Source organism: Gamsiella multidivaricata, assembly GCF_025024155.1.
Source record: "Gamsiella multidivaricata strain RSA 2152 chromosome Unknown BC939scaffold_1, whole genome shotgun sequence".
Lineage (NCBI taxonomy): Eukaryota > Fungi > Mortierellomycota > Mortierellomycetes > Mortierellales > Mortierellaceae > Gamsiella > Gamsiella multidivaricata.
Window position 1 is genome coordinate 322,953 of NW_026251709.1, and position 22,088 is coordinate 345,040.

The 22,088-nt window shown below is 47.2% G+C and overlaps 7 protein-coding genes across 7 annotated transcripts; 4 read left to right on the plus strand and 3 right to left on the minus strand.

The window, feature by feature from the left end:
• The first annotated feature begins 927 nt into the window (after positions 1 to 927).
• BC939DRAFT_433861 (amino acid permease-domain-containing protein) lies at positions 928 to 3,949 on the plus strand. Its single transcript, XM_051553292.1, has 5 exons — positions 928 to 1,319; positions 1,870 to 1,905; positions 2,041 to 2,990; positions 3,082 to 3,268; positions 3,386 to 3,949. Exons 1-5 carry the CDS (start codon positions 1,127 to 1,129, stop codon positions 3,886 to 3,888), a joined length of 1,869 nt encoding a protein of 622 aa, XP_051417756.1. The 5' UTR covers positions 928 to 1,126; the 3' UTR covers positions 3,889 to 3,949.
• On the minus strand, positions 3,950 to 6,020 carry BC939DRAFT_405132 (peroxisomal membrane protein PMP47A). Its single transcript, XM_051552820.1, has 7 exons — positions 5,877 to 6,020; positions 5,586 to 5,689; positions 5,322 to 5,380; positions 5,075 to 5,208; positions 4,913 to 4,956; positions 4,490 to 4,764; positions 3,950 to 4,372 (listed from the first exon to the last, which is right to left on the minus strand). Exons 1-7 carry the CDS (start codon positions 5,905 to 5,907, stop codon positions 4,126 to 4,128), a joined length of 894 nt encoding a protein of 297 aa, XP_051417757.1. The 5' UTR covers positions 5,908 to 6,020; the 3' UTR covers positions 3,950 to 4,125.
• Positions 6,021 to 9,053: 3,033 nt separating this feature from the next.
• On the plus strand, positions 9,054 to 9,689 carry BC939DRAFT_488518 (uncharacterized protein). Its single transcript, XM_051559376.1, has 2 exons — positions 9,054 to 9,182; positions 9,280 to 9,689. The coding sequence occupies exons 1-2, from the start codon at positions 9,091 to 9,093 to the stop codon at positions 9,491 to 9,493; spliced, it is 306 nt and encodes a 101-aa protein (XP_051417758.1). The 5' UTR covers positions 9,054 to 9,090; the 3' UTR covers positions 9,494 to 9,689.
• A 124-nt stretch (positions 9,690 to 9,813) lies between these two features.
• On the plus strand, positions 9,814 to 12,784 carry BC939DRAFT_482672 (Not1 N-terminal domain, CCR4-Not complex component-domain-containing protein; the record flags this gene model as incomplete). The annotated part of the gene is given in 13 exon segments (XM_051559139.1): positions 9,814 to 9,835; positions 10,087 to 10,319; positions 10,457 to 10,792; positions 10,891 to 10,938; positions 11,033 to 11,264; positions 11,351 to 11,472; positions 11,494 to 11,679; positions 11,716 to 11,766; positions 11,791 to 11,869; positions 11,957 to 12,010; positions 12,024 to 12,171; positions 12,272 to 12,427; positions 12,571 to 12,784. 13 exon segments carry the CDS (start codon positions 9,814 to 9,816, stop codon positions 12,782 to 12,784), a joined length of 1,881 nt encoding a protein of 626 aa, XP_051417759.1.
• Positions 12,785 to 13,935: 1,151 nt separating this feature from the next.
• Positions 13,936 to 16,329, minus strand: BC939DRAFT_2161 (uncharacterized protein). The gene has a single exon (XM_051550740.1). The coding sequence runs from the start codon at positions 16,064 to 16,066 to the stop codon at positions 14,057 to 14,059; it is 2,010 nt and encodes a 669-aa protein (XP_051417760.1). The 5' UTR covers positions 16,067 to 16,329; the 3' UTR covers positions 13,936 to 14,056.
• Positions 16,330 to 19,403: 3,074 nt separating this feature from the next.
• On the plus strand, positions 19,404 to 19,920 carry BC939DRAFT_390833 (GGL domain-containing protein; the record flags this gene model as incomplete). Its single annotated transcript, XM_051551918.1, has 2 exons — positions 19,404 to 19,642; positions 19,809 to 19,920. The coding sequence occupies 2 exons, from the start codon at positions 19,404 to 19,406 to the stop codon at positions 19,918 to 19,920; spliced, it is 351 nt and encodes a 116-aa protein (XP_051417761.1).
• A 634-nt stretch (positions 19,921 to 20,554) lies between these two features.
• BC939DRAFT_2218 (uncharacterized protein) lies at positions 20,555 to 22,034 on the minus strand. The gene is made up of 3 exons (XM_051550791.1): positions 21,629 to 22,034; positions 20,909 to 21,197; positions 20,555 to 20,711 (listed from the first exon to the last, which is right to left on the minus strand). The coding sequence occupies exons 1-3, from the start codon at positions 21,844 to 21,846 to the stop codon at positions 20,613 to 20,615; spliced, it is 606 nt and encodes a 201-aa protein (XP_051417762.1). The 5' UTR covers positions 21,847 to 22,034; the 3' UTR covers positions 20,555 to 20,612.
• Positions 22,035 to 22,088: the final 54 nt, after the last annotated feature.

Genomic DNA, 22,088 nt, shown 5'->3' on the forward strand with positions numbered 1-22,088 from the left:
ACAATATGATGCCAAGCACTGGCTGAGCATCGGACGCGCTTGATTGGATTGGATTGGATCTGACCTGACGTGATTCCACCTGGTTCTCCTCGATCCTCCTCGATTCGATTCGATTGGAGTGAAGTGGAGTCGAGTTGGCATTCTCATCTCGGGCCCCTCCTCCTCTTCGCTCTTCTCATTCGCGTGTCTTGGCCGTGCCAATTATCTTTTTCTCATTTTCTAACATCTTTCAGTGCGCCACCAAATGAGTGCACCTCTCCACAGAAGCTATCTAGACCATGTTTAAGCTACTTTCCTTTCCTTCTTTTTTCTTTTTTTCAACGGTGGAGAGCTTAAGCGATTGGGATCCAAACTGTGTGGTTTGAGCGGCAGAGCGCTCAAGAGTAAGTGATCAATTGCTCTTCAAAGTGCGTGTGTAGCCTGTGGATCGATCCGGCGTTGGGTCTGGAACATAGCGAGGGAGTGGAGCCAGGAGATGCTCATGGGGGAGAACACTGCGCCACAGCAGCAGTGGGTGGAAGAACGAGACACCCTTTTTCTGCTGCTCCCTTCGTGACCCTCTCCTGCACCCACCTCCCTTCCTGCTGCTCATCTTCGTCACTTAATCCCCCCGCCAGCTCCACCTCGGACTCTCACTCACTCTCCCTCCCTCCCATTCGCACACATACACTCTCTCTCAGTTCCATGCCTGCCTTTCTTCCTGTTTCCAAACCCACACCATTCCCTTCGTTACTACCACTACCATTACTTGCACTCGTACTGCAATCACCAAAGCTCATCTCCCCTCTTGTCCTTCACTCCACTTCTTCGCAGACCATCCTCACGCTGCATCCACGCTTCGCTCATTCCTTCTGACGCGGGATCCCATAGGCAGATCGTTCGATCGCTCACCCTCATACCTTTTTTTTTTTTTTTTTTTTTTTTTTTTTTTTTTTCCTTCTGCAAACGGTCCCTCCCACCTTAATTTCGTGCTCTTCCCACACTTCGCCTCCCCACCGGATCTCCCTGTTTAGTTAGCAGCTACTGTTCAACTTCCCTCACCGGTTGAACAACCAGGCATCCTTTTCTTTTCCTTCATTTATTTATTTTCATCATTTCGAAACCACCGACCTCCGTATTTCGAGCGATGGACGGGGACGAAGGCTACTATTACACTGGCCAGACTCCGTTCAGACAGCCCAATGAATCCAAATTGCGCTACCATGCTCGAAGGCTGGTCTCGATACAGACCCTAAGCCGGTTAGAGTACACGGTCGAGGAAGCAGAAACCAAGTTCAACCGAGCCCTGGGACCTATCGAGCTCACCTTTGTCGGACTTGGTAGGTCTCTCTTTGATATTTAGTCATGTCTTAAGATTGTATGCAATTGAAGACAAGTTTTGGCGCAGCAATTCCTTCCTTATTCGCTTCATCCCTTGCTGTCTTGGCCCTCTGTTTCTTTGCATGTCCATTTCTTCTTTGACCGGGCGGTGCACCCGTTGAACTCAGCCAGCGCAGGGTCTCAAATATGGGCAAAGCAATAGCCCAATCAGTTGATCGATCGATCTCTCTCGCACGCGTGCATTGGAATGCTTGCTGAGTTCATATTCTATCGAATGGCCACAGGTGACAGGTGGGGAACCATCTCCATAACTCTATATTACAAATCCACGATCACCTGCACCAGAGCCCCTTTCTAGACTATCCTTGGTCAACTGGCAACTATATGCCAATCCCAGCTGCTCTCTTTTCTCTTCTCAGAAATGCGTAACATTTTAATTTAGCAGAGCCACATCCACCGCAACGCACTGGTTTTCTCCAGAGGTCGAAATACTGCATCACATCTACTCATCTACCCATCTACTTGACTACTATCGGCGCACAAAAATAGGTGCTGTGGTCGGCAGCGGTGTCTTTGTTATACTAGGTAAGTTTCAGGCGAATCACACACCAACTCGAGCGTCTTCTCTGTCGTTGTCACTGTCGCTGTCGTTGTCGTTGTCGTTGCTGCCTCGGCTTACTCAACACGGATACAAACAACTGTTCTTATTGTTCACCATAGGCAATGCTGCTGCAACCCAGGCTGGTCCTTCCGTCACGGTCTCTTTCATTCTCGGAGGCATTGTTTCTGGAATCGCTGCGCTCTCATATGCCGAAATGGCCTCTATGATTCCCATCGCCGGCTCTGCGTACACCTACGCGTACGCGACCGTCGGAGAGCTTCCCGCTTGGATCATTGGATGGAATCTGATTCTGGAGTACATGATTAGCGCTGCAACCGTCTCGATCGGCTTCTCCTCGTACTTTGTTGCATTCATTAAGGATGCTTCCGGCACGGAGCTCTCTGAGAAATGGACCATGGCGCCCATCACCTGGAGGGACAATAACTTTAATATGTCGGGCGACTACTTCAACGTACCTGCGTTCATCATCTCAGCCGTCGTTACAGTGACCATCTATTTTGGGATCCATCTCACAGCCAGGATCAATAACGTACTCGTCGTGTTCAAGATCTTGGTGCTGGTTATCATGATCTTTGCATTAATCCCGTTTATCAAGAATGAAAATTATCACCCTTACGTCCCACCCAACACAGGGAACTACGGCGAATATGGTACTTCTGGGCTGCTACAGGGCGCATCGTCAGTGTTCTTTGCGTACATTGGGTTCGATAGCATATCGACCACTGCACAGGAAGCAAAGGAGCCACAGGTCAACATCCCCATAGGAATCATGATGACCCTTCTCATCAGTGCCACGATATACATCTCCCTCAGCGTCGTCGCCGTCGGCGTTGCGAAGTATACGGCCCTGGGCGGCGGATCGCCACTCGTCGACATGGTTCGGATGACAAAGATGCGCTGGCTTGTGCTGCTGACAGAGCTGGGTGCGCTGGCTGCAACAACCTCTGTGATTCTCGTGCTTTTGATCGCACAGACGCGTGTCTTTTACGCTATGGGGAATGATGGACTCATCCCACGCGCTTTTTCGAAGGTCCATCCAAAATACAAGGTAAGCTGGCAAAGTCATGTTCGACGCACACCGCATGTATTGTTACCAATCTAGACCATTTAATCATTCTTTTTTCCTAACATGATCCCAGACGCCCTATATCTCGACTGTGATTTCTGGAACCATCTGTGCTATTTGTGGAGCATTATTGCCTACTCAAGTCCTCAGTGATATGTCCTCCATCGGAACCATTTTTACGTTCTTTGTCGTCAACATTGGAGTCATCATCCTCCGCTATACCCGCAAGACCGTGCCGCGCCGTTTTAAAGTGCCTGGAGGTAATTATAATAAAACTCAATTCCGAGTCATTGTCTGCAATGTCGTACAAGCACACCCACATTTGTCAGACGGATCCAATAATAATTTATCCTCTTTTGTGTCACCCATGTTTCCAGGTCCATTCTTAATTCCGGGCATCGGCGCAGCCACGTCGTTATTGCTACTACAGGGCGCAAAGCGAGAAGCCATCATCCGGTTATTGGTCTGGATGGCAGTGGGCGTGCTGGTCTACCTTGTCTATGGCAGAACCCACTCTGAGGTCAACAACCCACAGATCGTCCCAGACGAACCGATGCAGGTCTTGCATGAGAACTTTTCTGCCGAAGGTGTAAACTATCAGCGCTACGAGGGATACACGGATGAGTATCTTCAACGACAGTGCGAACGACAGATGGCACGGAGAATGGGACATGGAGAATATCCAGAGGGAGACGTAGCCATGGAGCACAACCGCGAAATATACCAAAGGGAGGAGGAGGTCGAGACAGGAGGTGGTGGCGTTGGGAACGGCCACAGACCGAGAGAGGAATCGAGCTCGAATGATTCGTCCACTGCGTATGAAACAATACAAAGTCGAGGAACCGCCCATGTTCATGATGGTCAAGGCGCTATACGCTAACTAATAAACACCATCACCGTCTGACTAGAGGCGTCCATGATTCTTCAAGGAGAAGACATCTATCGTCTATGCAATTATTTTATTTTTTTGAAAGATACAGAGAAGAGAGATGGGTTTTTACAATGATGCATGCATGCTAAATAGGTCTTTTGTTGTAGGAGTATGTAGAGTGGATTTGGATGAAAGAGCCACCAGAGACTACACAGACTGAGGACTGGGAAGGGGGGAGGACTCGACTTAGATACGCTTCTGAGCACGGAGGCCAAGGTGGATCAAGAGACGAGCGACATACTCGACCAAGCTGGCCTGGGCCATGAACAAGAAGGAGGCAGTCAAGATGGACTGGACAATCTTGCTGGAGATGCCCTTGTAGAGACCAGCAACACCCTCGTGCTTGATGATCTTACGGAAGCCATCCATGATAGAACTATAACGCTCCTTGGCATCATCCGACTGCTTCAGCTGCATGCGAGACTTGATCACACTATTCCCCGGAGCAGATATAACCAAACCGGCGGTTTTAGAATAAGGCGTAATCGACACAATTCATGTTGGAGACAAAAAAAAACGCGTCCATGAATTCTCCAGAGCACACACTTACATGTAAGGATAGGTGATGCTGGTGGCAGCCAGCTTGCTGACAGCGCCCAACAAGAAGAAATCAAAGCTAGTGAGGGCACGGGTCTTGGAAATGGCCGTCTTGAACTTCTCAAAGACCGTGTATTGGATGATCGGGTTCGCGACCAAGACCAGGGCGGGCATGACTCCCTGCCAGAACGACTTGAATCCGTTCTCCTTGATCATCTGGGTCGCAGTCTCGATCGTGCCCAAGGGACGGGCGTTGGGGGCGCTGGCATTGCGAGTCGCAATTCTGGTCTATAATATATAATATAGGCAAAGTCGCCAGTAGTTTTGCGGATCGAAAAAAAAATACAATACAATAACGCGCTATGGTCAGCTTGAATGCACTCCCCAAGATCATCCGTAAGAAATATGGAGGGAGGGTTGTACAGACAGCACTTACGTTGATGACCCAGATAGGGTTGGTGATCAACACGGTGGCGGCACCTAACAGACAGGATAAAGATTATAGAAGAAAAAAAGGGATCAGTGAAAAGTTCCTTTTTCATTTGACCGCAACGGATTTTTCTGTCGTTGGGAAGAAAAAAAACCCATCTCTACTCACCAGCAACAGCTCCCGCAGACATGGACTCCAAGGTGCTCATCTGGGCCTTGTTGATCACCCCCTTGGTGAACTCGTAAAAGTAATAGTAGCAGTAGTTCGTGAGCGAGATGCCGAACAAGGCGCTATCCAGACCCCTATTATGTCAAGCACCGAAAAAAAAGAAGCAGAGGGGGGTCAAGAAGAGATCCAATTGCGCGCGACCCACTCATGCCATCCATTTGCTTTTTTTTTCATTTCTTGAACTTACGAGTAAAGACCCGAAATACCCTCCTTGGCGATGATCTTTTTGACAGCATCCAGGCCGCTCTGAAAACAGAACAAGATATTGCAATCAAGACTAGTTAGATTTCAGAACATCATCCATCTTTTTTTTTTTTTTTTTCCTGGGGTGCTTGTTGTGGTCGATCTAGCTTGAACGTCCTGTCACTTTATGCGGACCGCCCATCGTTCAATGGTAGGTAGACCATTTCAATACTCAACATCACACAAAAATAAAGAGGTCCATTTTTACCTTGTAGGCCTCCTTGCTGGTCTTGTCCTTCTGAACCTGAAGTCTGCTGCTGATGGTGATCAATGGGTAGGTCAGAGCCATGGAAATAATTCCACCTCCGGCTCCTATAAAAAGAGAGAGGGTCAAAGAAAAAAATAATAATAATGGTTTAGATATATCAATTAGCCATTGAAGAAACTGGGTCAAACCGGATAGGCTGGCGAATAAAACGAGTAGACAGGGACATATGATGCACAGACAGAAAAAAGGAACGGAGCTGGGCAGGTTATTTCATCGGTTGAGAACACGTACCGGCAATAGCGTGAACGGTGCTGTCAGACATGGTGGATGAGTTGTAGAAGAAAGTGTTGAATGAGCAAAGGTGATGAGGACTGCAGGGAGAGTGCTGATGTGAGAGTGTGAATGAACAAACAAAGAAAAGACGGAAGAGAGGGGAGAACAGCTGCAGGAAATCGCACAAAGCCGGACGATCAACCTCCACAAACTCAAGGAGTAGCCCGCCTTCGTGCAACGGAGGGTAGACTAGGGAAAGCCAGCTCTCCCGGCAGGTCACTTTTCCGCTGTTCTTCTCTCTCATCTCTCTCTCCCCCGCATCACATGAAAATAGGGTCTATAACCTTATATTTTTTTACTCGGCCCTGAACCAGACAAAATCCACCGCTCCCACGCTATCCCTCCACTCTTTATCGGTGAGCCACGACAGTGGACAAGGAAGGGGGAGAGAAAATTATGCCCCGGTTTGCCTGAATGTATAGCCTTCGCAATGAGCACAAAATATCCGGAGGCAGTTCTCGCTCGCACTCGGTGAAGCATGCATGCGTCCTCTTGTTCCTCAATTGCGTGTCGTCATTTGTTTTTATTTCTGTCCAGGAGAAGGAGCTCCGTGGGCATTCGAATAAAATGAAATCCGTTTGTACGACAGGACAAAAGAATGGTTGCCTCCGAAGATCGAGAGCCCTCTCACTGTTGATTGATGTCTGCGGACGGAAAAAAAAACCTGGCCCTGCGTGTCGGAGTGGTCATCGTGTTCGTATCGAAGCAAATGTGAAGAGTCGACTCTTTACAAATACATTCAGGCGGGACAGAACTGGGCTACTGAGATCAAATTTGTGCCATAGGATGTACAGAGTAACACTACAAATCTATTGTAACTATAGAGATGCGCGACAAGGCCCTCATGGCAGGTTCGAAGAGGGCCATAGATGCAAGCAGAACCATGAAGACCGAGGGTCCAAAGATGTTGAGGATGATGAGCATCAAGATTTGCGATAGAGGAGAAAGATGCATAGCGTGCACAATGAGCAAAGAATTCTATTCTGTATGGATCGAATGTGGGTAGCAGTGTGTATGTGTGTATGTGTGTATATTGTGCAGCCGTATTCAAAGTAGCAAGCTTTTTAAAGGTCGCAGACACACCCATAGAAAGCAACAGCCTTGATCTTGAACTGAGAGATATCAGATGCATACCAAGGGATCCTACTCTCTTTGATTAGGAGCCAAGCGTGGTGCACCAGATCGAGGTCTTCATAACACAGTACACAGCCTTTATTTCGCCAGTGGGTTGTAATGAAAAGAATTCGCCGGCCAAGCTCTCCATTTCCAGGACTTCAGCCCTGGCCAAGGATCGGTCACCTAGTTCTTTGCCTACAGATCAAAAAGATCCGAGAACTAGTCTACCAAAGGAGCAGACATAGCACAAGTTGTTTGTTATATCTTCCTGCACAAGTAAAGGAGACTGCACTCGATTGTTGTTTTTTTTCCCTGTTGAGCACAACCGTTTGCTCACCCAGGGAGTAAGCGTACTTGAGCTATGCTGTGTACGGCATTCTATGTCAGAGGACGCATGCGAGACGCGATACGAGGGCGATGAAAGCTATATGGAGATGATCGTGATCTAGGAAGGATGGGAAGACAATACAAAACTAAGGAAGGAATTCGATAAAAGAAGGGGGGATGGGTCATGACAAGGTTGATCCAACTGCAGTTTTGTGAATTATGATTAAACCTAAAATGCGTTCAAGCGACATGAAAGAATAAAATTTTATGCCAACCTGATCCAAAATGGGTTACACGCAGTAACTACGTGTAAAACAAGACAATCCAGGGTAGATTTTGACGAAATGAAAAAGTTTCCGGTCTGATCGCTACTTCGACAATTGAACGCATTTTTTTTCGTGCGTCTCTCATAACCACAATTTTCGGCCCCATCACAAAACTTTCAAACTAACCAACTGTATAACAACTATACACCGCAAGCAGGCAGGCACACACGTACGACATGCACGTCTGATACTTCTTCGCGTCTGCCAGTCACCATGTCGCTTACCAGACAAAGAAAAAAAAACCTGCTGATGCCAGCCATAATGCTCTTCCACTCACAACTACAAAGTATCCTCTTTTATTCGCACTTCCGCTTATTTCTCTGGCCAACGTCACCTATAGCCATTTTTTTCATCACTAATCGCGGCTCGTTGCGTCTATGGAGCAATGGACCACCACTATTTCATCGTTTTCCTGTAACATTTGTATTGCCCACACACACACTTCGTGGTAAATGTTAGTCTAGATATCGTAACACGCCGTTGCGCGCACATCCGGCTATAATCCACGCTCTGCCTTGCTACGATAAGTACATAAATCCAGCATCGCCTCTCTTTATTCTCTTTCTACGTGGACGTCAGTCAAAAAAACGAGGTCTTTCATAAAAGCATCGAAGCTAATTGAAAGAAGACTGACCAGAAGAAAAGACAAGAAAGATAACGTAGTTACAGTGCCTTGATAATCGTGGAACTGACCCTGGCGCATAGAAACCTGCTACTGGTGTTAGGTAAGATATCGGCTGAAAAAGGCGTCTGCATTCTTTTCCAACTTCAGTGACGAGTTCAGCAGCTCACACTGCTTGTTTTTCGTTTGTACAGAGGTTTGCCCATGTAATCACCATCCTCGACGCTCAGGAAGAAAGCCTCAGTCAGTATCGCTAGCATCTCGAGGTGTGTCGTCTTCGAATAGGTCATCCTCAGAAATCGACAACGCAGTATACGAAAGCACTGTTACGTAAATTCACGAGATCGGCAGAATGGTCCTGAGGCAAAACATCCCTCAAGAGCGCTAGACTCGGATCATTTCAAGGATGGACCGGACTCCAACGCATATGAACCTCCGTGATGAGGTTCTAAACAAGAATCCACACGTACCAATTGAGCGATGAATTAATAATGCAAGACTTTTCTTCATACCAACATAGTTTCGCCTTCTATCGCTGGTCCAAAGAGTGCTTAGTGCGTTACACTGTTGCAGTGTCCCGAATTCAGACCTGCGTCGTTCGTTTGTTCGCGCCAAAACTTCGATCCTGTGCGTGCACTTGCACAATTGATTACCAAAAGGTAAAAATATATCAAGTTTGACAATTTTAATATTCGCTTTTGACTCGCGCAAAATCACGAAAAGGGATCGCCCTCTTCATTTCGCCATTCACATCCCGAAGCAAGATCGATTCACAGCAACCATGAACCGTAATATTCCCCTTATTGTCGCCGTCGGTGTTGGTGTTATGTCCGGGTTCTATATCTGGGAACCCACACTCAAGAAGTACCAGAGGTGGGTCCTCTTGATCCATGCGTTATCAGATCTACATCAACTACCAAGATCTTATCTAACCATTACAACTCCTTACATGGTCGCTATTTCTTCTTAGGGAAAGCAAGGGCACTTGGCAGTACGAAGTCGTTCAGCAGACTAGGGCCGAGGAGATGAACCGGCACGCGGATGAGGTCGCGGAGGCAACCGGTGCTTCTAATATTGCTTCCTCGACGATTCCGGCTACCCCATCAACAGCAACACCACCTCCAGCAACAGGGAGCAAGGATTCTACTGAGAAAGTTCCAGGGTTCGATTCCAAATCGACATAGACAAACGCCGCGTAGGATAACATTATTTCACAGCTACATTCTCTTCAACACCATCGCATTTATTATCGGCTGCAGTAGCATGGCATTTGCCTTTTTATTTTATTTTTTTATTAACGCCAGGTCCCCCTGGCGCAGGCGTACCAAATAAAGCATCAGGTGACATCATTCGGCTACTTTTGCCTCGCCTTCCTTGCAAACACACAGAAACGCTTACGCCTTCTCTCTTATCCATTATCCCATCACCACTCCACGCTCCCACGGTCAAACATCGGCGCTCGACTGACACCGAATCCCCACCTTACCCTTTTTAATTTCACACCATGGCAACACGGAAACTCCAGAGTAATGACCCTTCCGCACATCGTTCCACGGTCGGCAGAAATGACTTCCTCGTTGGAGAAGAGAAGGAAGGTTGATCAGATCTCGGTCCCTGTCCAGCTTTCCATTTTCTAAAGCGCCCTTTTTTTCTTCTTCCTCTTCTCTGTCCTTTGCTGCTTCTGCTTTCTGCTTTCTGCGCCGCGTCGGTCTTGCATGCATTTGTTTTATTTTATTTTTCGCCACCGCTTTTGCTGACTGAAACGGACGAATCTTAGCCGAAATCGATAAGGTCCTTAAGAAGGTTGCTGAAGGCGTCGAGACCTTTGAGGAAACCCTCGACAAGATCGAAAAGTCGACTCATGCGAATCAGAAGGAAAAATACGAAGCGGACCTCAAGAAGGAGATTAAGAAGCTGCAAAGGCTTCGCGATCAAATTAAGACATGGATTTCCTCCAGCGATATCAAGGACAAGAGGGCACTCATGGATAACCGGAAGCTGATTGAACAGGTTAGGACGCTTGTCAAGAAGATATTTTTGGTCATACTTACAGCATTTTTCTTTTCTTTTTTTTTTTTTTTTTTTTTTTTGGCGCTTGAGCTCCTGCTGATCTGATCCAATTGCTCCTTCGTTAATGCTTACGATAGCAAATGGAAAAGTTCAAGGCGATCGAGAAGGAGATGAAGACCAAGGCATACTCCAGGGAAGGACTGATAATGTCAGGGCGCATGGACCCAAAGGAGAAGGAGAAGGCAGAGACGTGTTCATGGGTTGCAGAACGCGTGGAAGCATTGAGTATACAGATTGAAGCTCTAGAGGCAGAGGTTGAGATATTACACGCCGGTACCAAGAAGGGCAAGAACAATCCCGCGAAGGAGAGGATATCAGAGCTCGAGGAAAAGATCGAGAGGCATAAGTGGCACCAAGGGCGTCTGGAACTAATTCTCAGGCTACTGGAAAACGGACAGATCGATGCAGAAAGGGTGGGCATAAAACATTTATTCAGACCGGTCACTCCACAGGAAGTCGATTCTATTATTTTACTGTCGCTAATCCGCCGCATCTTGTCCGATTGGGTTAGGTCCTTGCTATTCAAGAGGATGTCAACTATTACGTGGATGAAAACTCGGTATGCATGGATTAAGCAAGAATTCAATCGTGTTTGAAGACTTTTTATCAATCCGCATCCAGGCTAATTCATTTGTTTTACTCTTGCATATCAGGACCCTGACTTTGAAGAATATGAGGAGCTCTACGCGGATCTGAATCTGGAAGAGGAAGAGGACTTTTTCACCGTTGGAATGGAGGACCATTCAGGGGCGCAGGACCAGGATGATTATGAATCAACACCAAAGAAGACATTCAAAGAACTGGAACCAGAACCCTCGCCCACACTCATACCTACGCCCACGCCTACGCCCCCGAAAGCAGCGGCGAAGACGTTACCGACAAGAAGTAAGCGTTGGATGAAACTACGGGAAAAATTCCGTGCAGCAAATTTTATATGGCGCTATCTGACGTTAAATTGTTAACCATCATAGAACCGTCTTTGCCAGAACCAAAGGAAATGAAACCAGTACCGGCAGCAAGTCCAGCAGCAACAAAACTAACGCCAGCGAGTACGGCGCAAAGTCGACAACCAACAAAACCACGAACAGGATCTGTAGAATCCCCTGTTATCCAGTATGCAACAGCAGTCGCGGCCAATCTACCAACAGAGCCGGCTCGCGCACCCGCATCATCGGCATCCCCAAGCGTTGTAGCAGCAGTACTGACAAAGGAGTCGCCAAAAGCAGCAAGCACGTCAAGTAAAGTGGAATTATCATCGCCACGGACGGCTGCACAAACGACAGTGGCGCCATCATCCCTCGTATCCATATCTGAACCCTCGCCGGCTCCAGAACAGGCGAGGATCCAACCATCATCGGCAGCGAAACCATCGGATCCAGCCTCAACGGTACCGATCTCAGAGTCAACACAGGCTTCAAGGGCAACCGCGGATTTATCACCAGCACTGCAAAGCAGTGGCCCGTCGCCCTCTCAGGCTAATACTGAAGTATGTCTGTTAAACTGACGTATTGCTATACATGCAGTATTTATGTGATAGCAGCTAACGTTTTATATTGCAATTGTCTTACATATAGAAGACGGCGCAGAAGGAGGAAACGCCTGCTCAGCCAAACACATCGAAGCCAGCGGCGGTAGCGGAGCCAGAGATTCGTTTGCCAGCAGCATTGGCGGACCTTGCCCATAGCTTTGAGGCGTCAAAGGAGCGTGCAATGTTAAAGGAAGTTGGGCTCTTTGTACATCGAATGCTGGAGGCCAGCTATCTGTTCATCCCTGATGCAGCTGACACGGAAAGGTATGGAAATGAACCAAGCTGATTATTGATGAGGTTTGAGGAAAAACGTGGGATCATATTCTAACCGTGCTGATATTGTTGCGGTGCTTGTGCCTGATAGACCCAAGTTTTATACGCCAAAGAATCCATATCCGACGCCGTCCTATTATCCTCAGACGCCACCTCCGGGACTATTTGAGAACCCGGCCATATTCGAGAAGTTCGACATCGACACTCTGTTTTTCATCTTTTACTATCAACAAGGAACCTATCAACAGTAAGCACTTTTCAGTTGACTCCACTTTCTATATCAGAGGACACATGCGGCATTTTCTTTTTCTTTTTCACCAGGTCTATTTGCAAATTGTTGACCATGTCTTTTTTATTGACTGAACAATCGCTTGACGCTCGTCTCGATAGATATCTGGCTGCAAGGGAGCTCAAAAAGCAATCATGGCGATTTCACAAACAGTATCTGACCTGGTTCCAGCGTCATGAGGAGCCGAAGGCGATCACGGATGACTATGAGCAGGGGACCTATATTTACTTTGATTACGAGGGGGCCTGGTGCCAACGCAAAAAGACGGACTTTCGATTCGAGTACAAGTTCCTGGAGGACTCTGAGCTCGTTTGAATGCGATTTGTTTCTTTTACCCTGTATTTGTTTGCGTTTCTTTTTTCTTAGAGCTTGTTCCTATTTTTTCTTTGTTTGCTCGACATGTCGTCCACCGTTATTTCGTGTCTTTTCGTTCTTTTTTTTTTTTTTTTTTTTTCCTTTTCCTTCCGCAATATAATATAGTAGTGATGTTCAAGCATTGCAACCGAATGTGAGTTTGAGAACTTTTTATTGTTCTGGGGTAGGGTATCACGTAGAGACCGAATCAACACATCTGCGTGCGTGCCCCATGCCATGTATGGAATCAATGAGAAAGAGATATGGGGCCATGCCTCGACACCCGGGGAGTTTAACTATGAAGGCAAGGAAGAGGAGCTCTTGTGGACGGTCTTATTTCCTGCTCCGGGTACATCCTCGTACGAAAGCAAGGCGTGAAAGTCAAGGAGCCAGTTGTTGTTAGTTAGTACTCGCGATAATGAAAGGAGCATCCTTCACGGTTTCATTATACTCTACTGCCTTGTTTTTTACTGTATGCCTAAGCGGGTCTACAACAAAAGCTATTGAATGCAATGTTCTGGAGATGGAAGTAGCCTCCGTGAAGCGGGAGGGAGGGGGGTAGAGTCCTCGTCAGGAAGTCGCGGCCCAATATATTTTTAAAGTAGCATCTCAATTCAATTAATAAGATTGAATTTTAACTTACAAATAGACAAACTGGCACAATTTACCAATATAGAACAATTAAAGCTACGGCTTTCTGATGGGGACTCAAGCAGTGAAAAAAAAAAAAAAAAAAAAAAAACTATCGACGGAGGACAGAACGCAGTCTGAATTTACCCAGCATAGCCTTTTACTTCAACATCGATCAATAAGAAAATGTGGAGATGAAGTAGACAATCAATCTCCCCTGCTGTTCTCTTCTTGCCAGTGGACAAAAAAAAAAAAAGTAAGCGGTGGCTGTTCCTACAATAAAATCAAGGCCCCAGCATGCAAATGAGAGATGGCGATCATGAACCCCCCCCCCCCTCCCCCACGCTATGACAAAGAGTAGGATGCTCGGCCTGCAATGACGCGCGTCATAGATGCAGCTGCTGTAGGTAGATAAACTACAGCTCTACTCTACCGAGCGCGACTGCATGAACTTGCAGAAAACTGAATAAAAATGAGCGTAACCAGGTTTTGAAGCACAATGCTTTTTGATGTTTATATATCTGTGAAAGAAAAAAAATGAATGGGTATAGTTGATGTGTGCCTATTGCAACACATAAAACAAAACAAAAGCAAAAGATGGATCTATCGACGAGCAAATGAAGAAGTAGAGGAGGACGAGGAGGACGAGGAAGGCGGAGACCGCGTTGGGGCAACGGGAGCGGCCGTGAACTTTGCCATGAAACTGATGGAGGCCGCCCGTATCAGCTCTTGCCACTCTGCCGTGGATAATCCTTCCTTTTGAGTTCCCTGCTGTTGCTGCTGCTGCTGCTGTTGCTGTTGTTGCTGTTGCTGTTTCTGGCGCTGCTCACGTTCCTGTTGATATTGTTGTTGCCACCGGTTCTGGTATTGGTTACCGTGCCCATAATGTCCCGAGTTCCTGTTCTGCTTTTGCTGCTGCTTTTGTTGTGGCTGATGCTGATGCTGCTGCTGTTGTTGGTGGTGGTGGTGGTGCTGGTGCTGGTGGAACTGTTGACTCCTGCGCTTGACTTTTGCATATTCCTCTCCGGCCATTTTCTCGAGCGCTTCCTGAACGAGGTGCTCACGTTCTTTGATCCCGTCACGGATGCGTTGACCGATATGTTGATCTGAATACCAGCCCAGTAGACGGGTCGCGCCCGTGGATACGTAGGAGAATGCGAACATGCAGGAGAGGATTGTTATGCAGAGGACAGAGGCGACGACGAACTCGGCGATTGAACGGGTCAGGTTCCGGAGCGAGGGGATCTTGAACGCCGGGAGGGACGGGAGTGAAGGCGTCGAGGCACGATCTGGTTCTGTTTCATGCTGTTGAAAGGACTTGTGAGAGCGTCGTTTACGTCGCGAGAAGGAAACTTCCTCTTGCTGCTGCTGCTGCTGCTGCTCTTGAGGGAATCCAAACTCCGTAGGATAGTCGAATGATGATTCGGTAATATGGTGATACTGCTGCTGTTCGTCTTGGTAGTACAGATCCTCGTCCGCTTGATAGGAGTATCCCTCCGCGAATCGGGATGAGACTTTGGCACGTCGACGACGTGGACGACCATCGTCGCTATGGTGTACCTTCGCATCCGAAGAAGGTGCTGGGGATTGGGACCTGGAAGATTGCTCGCTGAAGCTTGCGTCATCCGAGGACGTGTACCGCTCGCTACTACTCGTGTACGATCGGCGGTCGGATTCGCTTTCGACTTGGTCTTGGCCGATGATCAGGTACTCGGACAGGGAAGATGACGAAGACGAGGAGAGGGACGGTGAGGAGGACGAAGAGAACTGAGGGGCGGCAGTGGCACGGGCGTCGGTCTGGACGTGGAGGGATGAGAGACGTCTTGCCTGTGGACCTGTGGGCCTGAAAAGCTCTTCTTCAACATCTTCGATCGTGACCGAGACAGGGCGTGCCGTCCTTGTCGATCGTGAAGCAGCCATGTTTGTCGTCGTCGTTGCCACGGTAGGAGAGGCAAGAGAGGGGGCGCTGTCGTCTTTATCTTGTTCCTGTGCATATTTTACCGTCGCATCGGTCGAGGGGCAGCCAGGGGCAGTGGCAAGGCGTTTTTGTTGTGCGGTATGGTCACCTTTGTGAGATTCCTTTGGTGGCTGACACGTTACTGTCTCGAGGGAAGAAGTTCCGAGGATTACACCATCGATACAAGTAGAGGGCTCTGCATCCCGTTCATCCACAATAGGAGCGGACTTAACGGAGGCATTCTCGGCAGAGGGGGAGAGCGACGAGGGCAGGATGGACGGGAGGGGTGAAGGGGGCGATACTGCGGTTACGGCTTCGTAGGCTGGTGCTTGTTGTGCAGGATCAAACGTTGCGGATTTGGCGTCCGTATCCAGAGGGGCATTGTCAGTGCTGAGGGAAGGATCCTGTGGGGCGATGCTGATGTCTATGTTGGGGTGGTAGTGGTCAATCGTGGACACAGGGATAGGGAAGGGTGTGTCAGCAGCTGAAGTTACAGCTGCAGCGGGAGAATGTGAGGATGCAGAAGTGACAGCGGCATCCGTGGTCTCCTCGTGCTTGCATCTGACAGTGTTGTCTTCGCAGTGGTTTGGGGTGCCGCTTTGTGCTGTGGCTGTCCCTGAGGAGGATTTTGTGTTCCCATCTCTCTCCATGTCCATGCTGGGGGTATTAGTATGATTCTCCTTTGAAAGATTTTCTCTTAATATCTTATATTGAGCACTCTAAAGAGAGCAGGCGGGAAAAAGAGCGGTGCAAAAAAAAAAGTTTTGTCCGAAGGGGTGTTTGAAGAATAGGAAAATGAGAGAAAAAAGAGGCTGCGATGAGAGTGAAGGTGGATTTATACAGTGTAAAGGCGGCAATTGGATACAAGGAGAAGGAGGAAGTAGGAGAGGAAAGAAGGAGAGTGTTCCTTTGGATGTGGCACTTGATACGAATTTATATGAAGTGTGCGATGTGTCACGAAGAAGGAACCAGGGAAGAGGGACAGGCACCGAAGAGGAAGTCAGTTTAGTACTAATAAAACAAGGGTTCAGTTGTAGAGGAGACAAGAAAAAGTTGATGAAGGGATGGAGTCAAGCGATAAAGAAAAAGAAGAAGAGAAAGGAGGAAGTAGAAGAAAGCAGAAGAAAGAAAAGAAGGGAAGGGTGGGCAAGGATTAGTGTTTGTTCTTATTTATTTGCCAAATGGTATTCTCCACGGCTCATGTGTTATTTGGTTCGTTCAACAGGTGGGCTTTTTCATATGAGGATGGACAAAAAGATGTGGGGGAAGTAGGGACTGGAACCAGAGCTAAATATACCGACTACATATACTACAGTAACCATCGGACCATGACCCCATCGAACCATAGACCAAAGCTACAGCACAATGACAGCTTCCATACGTCCAAATGTCCTCTGCAAATCATGCAATGACACACAGGGAAGGGATGTGTGTTCTTCCGATCCATCCCTCCACTCTTTTCCATCCGTTGGAAGGAAAGAGAAAGAACAACCAACGAAAGAATTACACATGTAGTCCACTAGTCTACGTTGTTGGTTGATGGTTACGGTGTTGTTGTTTGTCTTGTCCAACCGGGAAATGAAAAAGGCGCGCGGGAAGAAGGGGAGCAAGGTAGCATTGGGGAAGAATGGGTGATTTTTTTCTTGGGCCCCTTGGGAGAGAGAAGGAGGAGCGTGTCATTACAGTGTATGGAAAAAAAAGAGGTGTAAGAGGAGAGACCTACAGAGGCGCATGAAAATGAAAAGTGCTTCTGGGAAGTTGGATTCAGAAGAATGGGGTTGAACCATATCCGTATCCGTACCCCCGCTATTCCCTACCCCTAGAGATACTAGTAGAGCAAACGATTCTCGCTCCTGTTAAGAACCCAATTTGCTCCTTTGGCTTCCCATAGCTCAGGATGGACGACGCGCTGCCTTGGTCTGTCAGGTGAAAGACACAGGGAGGATTTCTGGGCTGCAGATGGCGCAAAAGCAAGCACTCAGGAGAGTGTAAACACGCGTTTATGGCTGCATCCCCATTCCCCCTTTGAAAGCAACAACATCGAAGCGCTCGCTGTCTACTTTGTCTGCTAGACTATTTTCCTCCCCTGCTCTTCTTTGTCAAACGTGTTCCCGCTTCGCTTTTTTTTTTTTTTTTTTCGGTCCTTGTCTTGGCTCCTGCTTGCACAGACAGCATAACGACAAGCAAGAACGAAATGGACGGACGTATCCGCCATGTACGCACTGGGCACAAGATAGTGCCCATAGACGACAATAGCGACGTGGTTGAGCCCAGACTGACTGACTGAACAAGGGTCCCTGTATCACCTCATCTTGAAAGAGGGTAGACTCCACATACACGGACAGACCGCGCTGTCCAATTATAAATTTTCATAACTGATTTTCTACTTGACTATCTTTTTTTTTTTCTCATCATTTCCACCCATCGCACACTCGTCACATTCGCTCATCGCATTCACTTGTCACATTCACTTATTGCATTCTCTCTTTCCATTCACTCTCACTCCAACAACAACACTCTTCTCTTCACCAGGCTCCTTCTCACCAATGGTCAGCCCTCACTTTTGAGCCCATAGTACCCTAGTGCATATCTCCTCCTACGGAAAAAGTACTCTGCAAAAGCGAATCCAGCACACCGTATGTCTCAGTCCTACCTAGGGCTTCTACTTCCCTTTTTTTGCTTTGTCTTATCAACCCCACCGCTCCTCTTTCCCCAGCCATGTTTCATGTTTGTAGTCCTTCGCGCCATCTTGCTGCAGACCGGGTGGATCCCCACACTCCTTCCCCGCATGCTTATCCGCCTGCACCAATGACTATGATAACATACCCGCAGTCACCCCACACTAGATCCTATTGGCTTGGTGGCACCCGGTTTATTTTTATATATATTTTTTCATTCTCCTATCCTTTTCAACGCGACGCGTCTGGGTCAGTGCGTCCGTAGGACGTAGAAAAGGGTTTCGCATTTGGTCCTCACGGACACCCTGCCCGCACCAATTCTTTACGCAGTACTTTTCTCCTTCTTCTTCTTCTTCGACTTTAGTATAAAATGAGGTAACCTCATTAGACTATAAGCATCATAACACAATCATCCCCCTGGAGTTTTTTTTTATCTCTTGTGGACTATCCCCCTTACTTTACGTCCCTGACGGCGTTTGTACACCCTGCATACTTTGCATTCTTTTTTTTTATTTTTACAAAAAGATATATTTACATATTAGCGTCGCAGCATGAAAGGAAGCAACCGCCTCATCATTCATACTAAGGACCATGCTTGTTTGCTAGCTCCCAGTCCTCTTCCCATCACATACAGCTACCATAAGTGGGCCGAAACGACAGATCACATGTAGGCGCACACATTTTTTTAAATGGTGGGCACAGCACCTACTCGTTCTAATCATACCTTTTTTTTTTTTTTTTTTTTTTTTTTTTTTTTTTTTTAGAACACGAGATAATCCCAGCATTCTGCTTTTGAGGCTTTGCACCCGCAACGTAACGAACTGGCTCAGTTACTAAGCAGGATTAACCCGGGTTTCTAATCAACACATACAACACCGTAACCTCGACCCTGCAGTGAGAAACAAAGATGTCTGGAGAAGCGATAACAACAGGAGGAGTTGTAGACGGACCCGTCCCCATGTTTGGTACGAGTTCAAACTCGGCGACCTTCAGAACTAATCCCAAATCAACATCAGCAGCAGCAGCAGCAGCAGCAGCAGCATCGGGAGCAAGAGGAGGCGATAATCCTTACGACCATGATTATGACCGATTACTTGATGTGCCACCCTCGTCCTTGGCCAATGGAAGACTCGTCTATAACATGGACGGGATCGTGAGCAATTCTGTTACGCCGGTATCATCCACTGACGGAGCAGTAATAGGAGGAGGAGGAGGAGGAGGAGAGGAAGAAGAAGGAGGAGGAATGACAGCGTCGTCGTCTGCGACGATGGCCGGGATACCTGCGGAACGATCGACCAACAGCGCAGCAGGAGGAATGCCACTGTCACAGTATCAACAATATCAGACACAGGGATCAGAAGGCGTGAGAACGCCGGGGGTAGGACAGGCGCCCCATAGGCCGACTCAATATAGCGAAATAGAGCTAGGAGGACCAGGATTAGGAGGAGCAGCAGGTGTGTCTGAGGTCAAGTTGAGGCGGTTCCTGGAACATAACCAGAGGTTGAGGGAGCAGCTACAGATGCCACGGATACGTGTCTCGGAGGCGTCTCAGAGGTAAAAGTCTTTCCTCCCCCCCTTCCCTCCCGTTTCGCTTTCAGACGAAAAGACAAATGGACCATTGTGAAAGGAGGAAGTATCCAAAACGCAGGACCCCAATCGTTACTTACTGTTTTTTTTTTTTTTTTTTTGCTTCTGCATTCTTGGAAACCTAAATGATTAGCTTGATAGGATATGTTACATCGACCGGAGACCCGCTGCTGCCCATGATCTGGGGCTCTTCTGGATCTGACCCGTTTGTGAAAAAGTCTTCAAAGTGCTGTAACATATGCTAGCAACACAGCAAACTACTTTAGTCCTCGTAAAGAAAATAAAATTAAATAAAAAAGTACAAACCCATGTCCTCCTCTCTCTCTCCATCGCTTTTGCAGTCTTCGTTTTTTTTTTTTTACAAACGGTAGCAAAATGAACAACCAATTGCTCAACTATATATACAGGGTGCATGGTATTCTACTGCATGCATGGTTATTGAAACCATAAACATCAGAGGAAAAATAGTATGTAAAAGTACTGCGGAGAGAGAAACCATACAACGTGTTTTTTTTCCGTCAATATGTCATGTCCATTGAACATGATTCTTCCCACCTCAACCGATAATCGTTTCCCGCACATGGCTTTCCCTTTTTTCGCTAGTGGTTCCTTGAGAGCCAATCCGATTATTTTTTTCAAACAACAAGATCACATCGCTGTTTTGTTATGCAGTGCGAATGTATAAAAGTATATATATATTTTATCATCGATGAATATGTGCGTGTGTGTGTGTGGTGTGTGTATGTGTGTTTGAGAGAAAAAAAAAGATGCTTGGATGGAGAGAGTAATAACATGGGGGAGAATGTAATTACTTTTTCGTAAGAAATACAAAATGAATAAGAGGATATCTTTGAAAATGAGCATTAATGAGGAAGAAAAGAAAAAGATGGACGAATAGATCGTTCGGTTGAAGGTCGAGCAGCAATGGCCAGGACTATTAAGCCACGGGTGGCGATAGTGTCACAATCAAGTCGCCGACATCCTCGACATCGATCTGCTCCGTTGCCTGGTGCAGTTCTCCCATCGCACTTGCCATCTATGTAGTTGGAAAACGATCATAATGATAAGGATGATAGTGAGTATTCCGCACAACCATTAAAAAAGCGTCAACAGTCAAAGAAGGGCCCAAAGGACATGGGGCATGGGACATAGTTCATTGCATTGATTCGTGTAACGATCTCTCAAATTTCTTTTCCTTGTCGCAGTTCTTTGTGTTCAACTTTTTCAACCTACCCATCCAAGGGTCTTGGAATCGATCGTCTTTTCGGCGAGGACCTCGCGTACGGACGGTGCCCTGACAGAGTTCACGGTCGAGGAAGCCGAGGACTTTAATGCGCCGTCCAACTGGTCAATTGAGATATCTCCTCCCTTGACGACCGATGTCATGCTGTGTAGTTTCTTGATGGCCTGTTCGGGTAACTTGACGGTGTTCAGCGCTGTGATGTATTCGTTCGACCGGTTCTGTGCCTCCTGTTGCTGAAGGCGTTCGAGTTGAAGCGTCGAGGGGATGTCGATTAGGTTTCTAGAAGTGAAGAGTGTCAATTAATTGATTGTTGGGATATGAATGAGAAAAGAAAGGAAGGAGAGAGAGAATGAAAAAGAGAGGAAGGAAGAGAAGAGAAGCAAATGCACGTTTATATAGACGAAAAGAGAAGGAATAGAAATGGTCTAGATTTGGATCGGCACACATTTGACTTGAAGACACAAGATAGTTTCTTTCAATTGACGAGTAAATACTGTCAGCAAGGAAGTATAGGAGTATAGGATAAACTAGGGGTTCTTTTTTTCCTTCATGCGATATAATAATGATATGCATCCGTTAAAGCAACGACACCAAACATGTAATGAACACTTCGCACGCCCGACGGGGGAAGAATATTCAAGTTGACAAGACAGAGTAACAAAGGAGGTGAATGCAGGGAGAGATGGGCAATATCGTATGTTTCGCGGTACCCGATGGTGTGAACGGTGCGCAGGAAGAGTACGTGAAGGGATGTGTTGTTGATAGACTGATTGATGGGGCCGGCAGATGGGCGATCCATAGTATAATAACACTGCGTGAGTGATTGCGAAAGATGCGGACCAATTGCTTGTCGCGACATTTGTAAGGATACCATGTGCTCTGCCGCGCTTTGACTGGAAGGTGGTCCATGGTCAAAGGTAAGGTTCATGGGTCGCGCTTAAGCTCATCTTATCCAAGCAGCAGTAGTTTTTTGTTATTGTTGTTGTCATTGTCGTTTTTGTCGCTATTGTCGTTGCTATGGCCTACCAAAGACCACAGACCATCAATCGCATCAACAACGACTATACTTTGACCCTTTTCTGTGCTCTTGTTGATGTCGTTGCCATCTCGCGTACTCTGTCTCCTTGCAGAGAGCGCTGTAGTTTGATTTGTATTTGTTTTGCTTCGCCC

Bases quoted from the DNA above. Each gene is read 5' to 3' on its own strand.
- BC939DRAFT_2218 (XM_051550791.1), bottom strand. From the start codon at position 21,846: ATGAACCTTACCTTTGACCATGGACCACCTTCCAGTCAAAGCGCGGCA. The intron at 21,198-21,628 runs GTACCGCGAAAC...CTTCACTTCTAG, and splicing joins CGCACCGTTCACACCATCGG to AAACCTAATCGACATCCCCT. The intron at 20,712-20,908 runs GTAGGTTGAAAA...CCAACTACATAG, and splicing joins ATTCCAAGACCCTTGGATGG to ATGGCAAGTGCGATGGGAGA.
- BC939DRAFT_2161 (XM_051550740.1), bottom strand. From the start codon at position 16,066: ATGGACATGGAGAGAGATGGGAACACAAAATCCTCCTCAGGGACAGCC.
- BC939DRAFT_433861 (XM_051553292.1), top strand. From the start codon at position 1,127: ATGGACGGGGACGAAGGCTACTATTACACTGGCCAGACTCCGTTCAGA. The intron at 1,320-1,869 runs GTAGGTCTCTCT...GCACAAAAATAG, and splicing joins GCTCACCTTTGTCGGACTTG to GTGCTGTGGTCGGCAGCGGT. The intron at 3,269-3,385 runs GTAATTATAATA...CCATGTTTCCAG, and splicing joins CCGTTTTAAAGTGCCTGGAG to GTCCATTCTTAATTCCGGGC.
- BC939DRAFT_488518 (XM_051559376.1), top strand. From the start codon at position 9,091: ATGAACCGTAATATTCCCCTTATTGTCGCCGTCGGTGTTGGTGTTATG. The intron at 9,183-9,279 runs GTGGGTCCTCTT...ATTTCTTCTTAG, and splicing joins ACACTCAAGAAGTACCAGAG to GGAAAGCAAGGGCACTTGGC.
- BC939DRAFT_405132 (XM_051552820.1), bottom strand. From the start codon at position 5,907: ATGTCTGACAGCACCGTTCACGCTATTGCCG. The intron at 5,209-5,321 runs GTAAGTTCAAGA...TTGACATAATAG, and splicing joins GGTATTTCGGGTCTTTACTC to GGGTCTGGATAGCGCCTTGT. The intron at 4,765-4,912 runs GTAAGTGCTGTC...TATATATTATAG, and splicing joins ACCCTATCTGGGTCATCAAC to ACCAGAATTGCGACTCGCAA.